Raw genomic sequence first — 6,998 nt, 5'->3', positions numbered from 1 at the left:
ATGTTAGCGTGGAGGGTGTGCTCGTACTACGGGCGGCACCGTGTCAATAAAAGAACGCCAACAACTGTAAATTTTTACTTTCTGGCCATCATATTTTTTAAGTGGGAATGTATAAATATGCATTAATGATAATGGAGATTGGGAGATATAGGAATTAATATATGATCTATTTGTAGCTGCTACAGGTATGCAAATGATGCATAATTATTTATGCATAAAAGGATCGATAAATGTTTGCATTTGTGTAATTACTTCAACGCAGGATTGTTGAATATCAACAACTTATTACACACAATCTAATTTCTTTAGAGCAAGTCAAAGGAGTGGATTTTAGTATCAGAGAAGAAGATTACAAACTTTTGAAATACAACGGGGTCTTCATAAAGTGGATCCTTATGAGTCTTAAAATGAGAAAACATATTATTCACATTGACAGGTAAACTCTCAAATACCATATGAACTCTTAGTTATACCCGTTGCAACGCACGGGCTTTTTTGCTAGTGGAGTATAATATCGAAAATCATCTTATATTTCTGAATGGAGGTAGTAATAAAATATGGTTTCTGTTTGAATTAGAACCAAGTCCGTGGTGGAGATGAAGTTCTCAAAGTCATGCCATGTGAACTGGAAGACCTGAGGATGAGTTCTACTGCGAAACTATCCAGCTGGTGTGTCCTTGTTGCCACGTGTCCTGAACTAGTGTTTTCCTGTAGCATTGTTGTCACGCGTCTTCACAACAATTTCCTGGTTGTGCCTTCGATTACGAAGGGTGTGGTTCTTGTAAAGCTTCCCAACAAATCTGATGCGGCCTGTCTTCATGATCATGTTTATGAGTGGAAAGACCACTCTGTCAGGTTCTCCAAGGTTGACAAGATGGTGATGGTGCATGTAGACATCTCTCACGAAGTCCATGGTCTAGTCAGTTATGTGGGGTGCATCCCGTAGGTTGGTGGCAAGAAATAGTCTGCAGAGTTTAATTAGTGCAACTTTGCTTGTCTGTAGTAAGTACTATTGTTCAGTACTTGATTTGTGTTGGTGAACCCTGTATTGTTTATTAGTACTGCCGCTTTTGGTGTGTGGTCAGTCCTGAGAACGGTCTATGTTAATGTCTTTCCACTCAATTCAGTCTGTATATTTTGAAGTATCCAGATCATCTTTTTGTGAGGACGGTTTCTCAATTATGGTTACACTCCAATAATTGTATCCATTGCAGGGTTTATCGCACCCACCAGGATTTTCAGTCGTATGGATGTTCGGTTCATACGATTTGTCACGACCTTTGGACTGTCCTGCTTGTGGGAGTAGGCGGGGCCCCTGCATGCCACCGTAGTTGGACGATCAATCTTCTGTTTAGTACTTCAACATAGTGATTTCCTGGTAAGGATTCACTCGTGTCACATCAAGTAAATCTTATCGATTTACTGTCTAAGTCTTATTGATTTAATGTCATGTTTTCTTTCTATTCCTGCAATTTTACGATGCAGGTTTTCCCATGTGACATTCATCACATAATAAACCGTTTAGTTTGCTCTACGATGGCTAGTTTTGCAGGTTGCACTTCTTATGTCGTGTCAGTAATGAAGGCACTGTCCATCACTTATATTACTGGAAAAAATTGGATTAGTCTGTTGTCTGAGTACAAGATGAATCCCTATGATGAATTGCAGTTTGGTTTAACACAAACACCACAATTAGTCCTTCTCGCGTTTAAAAGAAATGAAGAAAAAAACTGAATCACGGTCATGAAGCCTAGTCAAGTTAGAAAGCTGATCATAGCAGACCAGACACGATCGCCGCTGTCTCGCACATCGGTACCACCTTCAACAACGGATCGAGCACCGGAAGTTGCTCTAGCTCTGGCAGCGGTAGCAGCTCAGTTTGATCCAGCTGAGGATTGGGCACCGACCACGTCAGCGGATCAGGCTGATCTACCGGAGGATCGGGCATCGACACCGGCACCTGCTCCGACACCGGCACCAGCTCTACAAGGAGCACCATCTCCGGCAGTAGCAGCGGCTTCGGTGCCTACACCAACACTTGCACTTGCATCTACTCCGGCCCGTGCAGCGGCAACCGAACGCGCAGTTGCACCGGTGTGACGCCCCCGATTTGACCGTACACTAATCGTGCACGCAAATGTGTACGACCAAGATCAGAGACTCATGGGAAGATATCACAACACAACTCTAGACACAAATTAAAATAATACAAGCTTTATATTACTTGCCAGGGGCCTCGAGGGCTCGAATACACTCTAGACAGAAATGTCAAAAAAATAAAAGAAAATAAGTTTCCCATGTGATATGTGGTCTAATTGTTGGGAAAATGTACAAATATGAATTTTGACTTTATTTGCAAAATCTCTCTGGAATTTAGTAAAATGGGCATAACTTTTGCATACGAACTCGGATTAAAAAGTTTTTTATATGAAATATCATCTACTCGAAAAGTTAGATCCGAATTGAACAGAGGGATCCCCGTTCAAGATTTCCAGAATCACCAAAAACCTAACAGAATAAAAGATATAGGGCTTTTAAGATCTAGAGGGGGGAAATGGAAAAAAATTCAAACTTACTAGTGGCGCACCATTAGCTAGGTGCGCCACTAGTAACAGAAAAAAAAATTGGTTTCAAATTTTTTTTGGATATTTTTTTCAAAATATGATACGTAATATGACCGGGAAGTTTGAAATATTTTTCAAAATTTCATCACACTCATGAACATGAACAAAGTCCTAGATATCAACAAGGTTTAATAGGATTGATATGATAGATATATCAACAAGTGCCTCTTAAGTGAGGTGGTGCTGGGGTTGGATAGAACTGCGAAGTTAAGCATGCTCGGGCTGGAGTAGTGTGAGGATGGGTGACCTTCGGGGAAGTTTGACCACTTAGTGCGATTTGACTTGAGATTATGCATATTGACCCGAGATTAAGCCATAGTGACCTGAGATTAAGAAAAAATCGAAAAAAAATCCGAATTTTTTTTTTGAAAAAAAATAGTAGCGGCGCACCTATTGTGCGCCATTAGTATGCGTAGAAGTGTGCCATTACTATCTGACTTAGTAATGGCGCACCATATAGAAGTGCGTCATTACTAACAATTTTTCTAGTGGCGTGATAATAGTGACGCACCTATAGTGCGCCATTAATGGCCAAAATAGGTGCGCCACTAATTAGCCTTTTCCTAGTAGTGTCATGTATAAAAAAAATTCATCCGAGTTACGTATTATTTTATATTAATTTTCAAAGTTTTAATTTATTTTCTGAATTTATGGATTTAATACTAATTCAAAATATTATAAGAACTAAATGCTAAATACACCCAAAAGTGTACCCATCAGTGTGTGCTAGAGGCTGACAGTGGGCCCAGGTCAACAGTTGACTCAGCAGTTAACATTTGACTGGTCAAACATGAGCAGTGCAGTGGGGGCCATCTGTCATTGGCAAGGTGCTACATAGTCAGCACTTTGACTGGTCAAACTGGTCAAGGTGGGGCCACATGTCATAGTCTAGGGTTATGTTCAAGAGTTTAGTTTAACTAGGGGGGTCCACTATCATATGCTATTAGGCTAGCTAAACCAATTAATTAGGTTAATTGTCCAAATAATTAATTAACTATTTATCATATTTTATTTATTTATTTTGGTTATTAATTTCTTTTCTATCTTTTTTTAAAAGGGATTGGCCCAAGTGGCGGTGGCACAGCCATGGCTATGCCCACGCACGGGCGGACGCAGGGGGCGCTGGTAGCGCCACCAGCAGCACGCCGCTGCGGGGAGGCGTGGACGGCGACGGTTCTCGCAGGCCACGGCGGCAGAGGGTGGGCGCTCACGGCGAGGGTAGCACCAGCAGCAGCAGAGCGGCAGTGGGCAGCGGCGCGGCCGGCGAAGCCGCGGGTGTTTGACGAAGTTTTGTACTAAAAAGGAGAAGTTAAATAAGTACTAAAAAGATACGGATCAACTTTTTTTCTTCTCTCTTACATGACTAATCGCTTAATTGTTATTATTTTATTATTTTTATTTTTTGAACGAAAAGGAATTTTCGAGGGTGCAGGATAAACAGGGAAGAGTATATGTACACACATGGTGAACTAGTGCATGCACGAAATAGTTAATCTCTTGATTGAATCTTGTACATGGTGCATGGTAATTTTGCCTACGTACGTACAAGCATGCATGAGGGCAGCAATATGTACAGCGGAAATATATTCCTCGGTTATACGTTGCAGCTGCAACGACGAACATACAAATAAGCATACGAACACCCACGCATATGATAGATTGATGGATATATTTTTGAAGTCTAGACGTGCACTCGAAAGTGTTGCGGCTGGTGCAAGACAAGTCGAAGTTGTTACATCAAGTATTGGTGGAGTCCAACGAGCCGGAAGGACTGCAGCATATACACCAGGGAGGCTGTGGTTAGCTAGCCTCACCATTGTTGGAAGCTGATACAACGCAGTTCCATGGCCAGTATGAAGCAAAGACCCGGCGAGTAAAAGTAAAAAAAGAGATATATCACAAAAGCTATCATTTTATTGATCGATGATACAAAAGTTCACTGGGACTAATCAAACTTTGTTCTGGACGAGCTAAAACAAATTATATTTAACTAAGATAGAACCTATTTGAACTAAGTGCGGATTTTGCAGAGCAGTCTATGATCTCTAGTCCGCTCCCTCACTCCGGAGCTTTGTATGCTAGGATCGTCGCGATCTGCGGAAGCGTCCCGCCGGCGGCCAGGAAGGCAGCCGCCTCCGCACGGTGTCTTGCGTACGACTCGGCAACCTGTGATGAACTCTGGACTGCATCCTCATGAGCTTCAAGATGGCGGGAGCTAGAAGTCATCATGTCAGCTAGGAGGCCTGTGCGCTTTTCAGCCAATGCCGCCATCTCGGTTTCCTTCTCACAGAGGGCCTTGTACTCCTCGGCAAGCCGTTGATGTTTGCCAGCAAGCACCCGATGTTCTTCGGCCAATTTATTTTGTCTGTTGCAGATGGAGGCGAGGTCGGCAAGGTGTCCCTCTAGGTGCGGCCCTTCCTTCTCGAAGCGGCGAAGTCCTTGAGTGACCCCCGCATGAGCTGCATCGAGTTTCTCCAACAGAGATGAAACTTGCGCCGGCGCGGGTGCCGATGTGTGGGAAGTGCCAAGACCACCTTTTCCGCCCAAACGAGCCACCACTGTTTCAAGGTGGCGAATCAGAATCTCGAGGTCCGGCGGGACCTCGTTCGCATACGGGATCTTCCACATACTTATCGCATATTCTATTTTCGTGATGGTTAGCTCCTCATTGATCGGCTGCTCCCTTAGCGCCTCTTGTATATCTTTGAGTCCTATTGAGATGTACTTTGTTGCTATTTCGGGCAGGAGAACAAGGCTTGGCGTTGAGATGTTACTTGTTGGAGGGACTTTGAGCTTCTCGGGCAGAGTGTTTTCTCCAGCAAGGATATTCTGGTGTTGCTCAATTAATACATGGAGTTCCTTTGCCTCAGAGGAATAAAAGTCTTCTAGATTATTTGATTTGCTGGAGACATCTAGAAAGGCGACAAAAAGAGAACGAGTCAAGAAAGCATCAAAAGAAAATTCATGCAAGGGTGGCGGGGGGATTATACACGTACTGCAAGCAGACGTCCTTGGCTTCTTTGCAGTTATCCCAACATCTTTGTCATTGATAGCTCCCGATGACCTCTTCTTGTCCACTTCAGGGGTGCCTGTTGATGTGGTTAAAGAAGCGGGCTTGGTCACCAGGGAGGCGGGTTTTACGACGAGATCGCTTCCTGCCATAGTGGAAGAATTCGCAGCTGGATCACTCATTGCCGGGGGCGTGTGCTTCGCCACCGAACTAGACCTGACCGGAGGTGCGGATTTGGTGGCCGGCTCATCTTGGTCCATGTTTTCCATCACCTTGTCAAGGAGTTGTTCCATACCGCGGCTCATAGGCACGAACGGCAACACGTCGTCAAACTTGTCCTGCATGCATACAGGATATACCTAGAAGTAAGGAAAAAAATACATTCATGCGAGCTCTGTTTCTTTATTATTCTTTTTACCTCCAGGTTCCCTAGTGGTGGAGCGTCGGTATCAAGGGAGATGGATGTCTCGTCAGAATTCTTTGAGTTGCGGTTCGGGTAGCTACGCGTAGTCCGTGGCGCTGAGCTATGCGATTTCAGTACAAGCGGCGGGGCACTTGGCAACGGCGGTGACGTGTGTACTCCACGCCCTTGGAATGGTTTCCCAACTTGCTTGGAGGTGGTGGAGGAGTTGAGCCGTCTTTGCCGTTCCTGCTGCCGCTCGTCGAGCCTTCAACATCTCTCGATCCATACTTCTTCGACTTTTCGCCCCGTCTCATGGTGTCCTGATGATACGAGTGAAATAACAAATACAAAGTTAGAAGGAGACAAAAGATACAAGTGTATCTACTGGGCATGCACACAGAACACGCAAAGTCAAGGCGAGGCATTAGCTTCAGAGAAGATGTAACAAAGGTGTACCTTTTTCTCTTCAGATTGGATGTGTCGTGGGCGATGATCGAACTTGTGTGCTCTTGGACGCTACCCAGGGTCTTATTTTTATAGTAGCTTACATGACACATACATGGCAAGACTTGTGCTAGAGCCTTGATCGGACTGACCGGGAGCTCTGGATTACGTCCAGGATGTTGCTTCCTTATATGAAAAGTTGAAGTAAAATTGCCTTGTATACATCCGTTCAATGTGTTTGAGATTGAGTACTTCACGGAGCAATTTAATGATTATCTTTAAGAATTTTTTGGCACAGGTAATGTGCAGGTAATGTATTTGAGATTGGGCTTATTATTATATGTACGTACCTTTTGCATGCTCGTTCAAAAAAAATTTAAAAAGGAGGTTTTGCATGTACGTGACTACCTTGCTTTGCACTTGGTATTTATACACTATATGTACGTATTCGGGTATCTCAGCCGGCCGGCAAGCCCGCGAGTACATATCCGAATAACCGCAATACTCAACCAGGCAT

The 6,998-nt window shown here is 43.9% G+C and overlaps 1 protein-coding gene across 1 annotated transcript; it reads right to left on the bottom strand.

Annotated features, from left to right (window-relative positions):
• Positions 1–4,682: 4,682 nt before the first annotated feature.
• LOC147979674 (uncharacterized) lies at positions 4,683–5,939 on the bottom strand. Its single transcript, XM_087516777.1, has 2 exons — positions 5,621–5,939; positions 4,683–5,536 (listed from the first exon to the last, which is right to left on the bottom strand). Exons 1-2 carry the CDS (start codon positions 5,937–5,939, stop codon positions 4,683–4,685), a joined length of 1,173 nt encoding a protein of 390 aa, XP_087372903.1.
• Between the last annotated feature and the right edge of the window lie 1,059 nt (positions 5,940–6,998).

Source organism: Triticum urartu, chromosome 3A (genome assembly GCF_056163025.1).
Source record: "Triticum urartu cultivar PI428250 chromosome 3A, HENAU_Tu73, whole genome shotgun sequence".
Taxonomy (NCBI): domain Eukaryota; kingdom Viridiplantae; phylum Streptophyta; class Magnoliopsida; order Poales; family Poaceae; genus Triticum; species Triticum urartu.
This window is presented reverse-complemented; position numbering and strand designations above follow the sequence as displayed.

Excerpts from the sequence above, each read along its gene's own strand:
- LOC147979674 (XM_087516777.1), bottom strand. The coding sequence starts at position 5,939 with ATGAGCCGCGGTATGGAACAACTCCTTGACAAGGTGATGGAAAACATG. Across the intron at positions 5,537-5,620 it reads GCCAAGGACGTCTGCTTGCA|ATGTCTCCAGCAAATCAAAT; the intron begins GTACGTGTATAA and ends TCGCCTTTCTAG.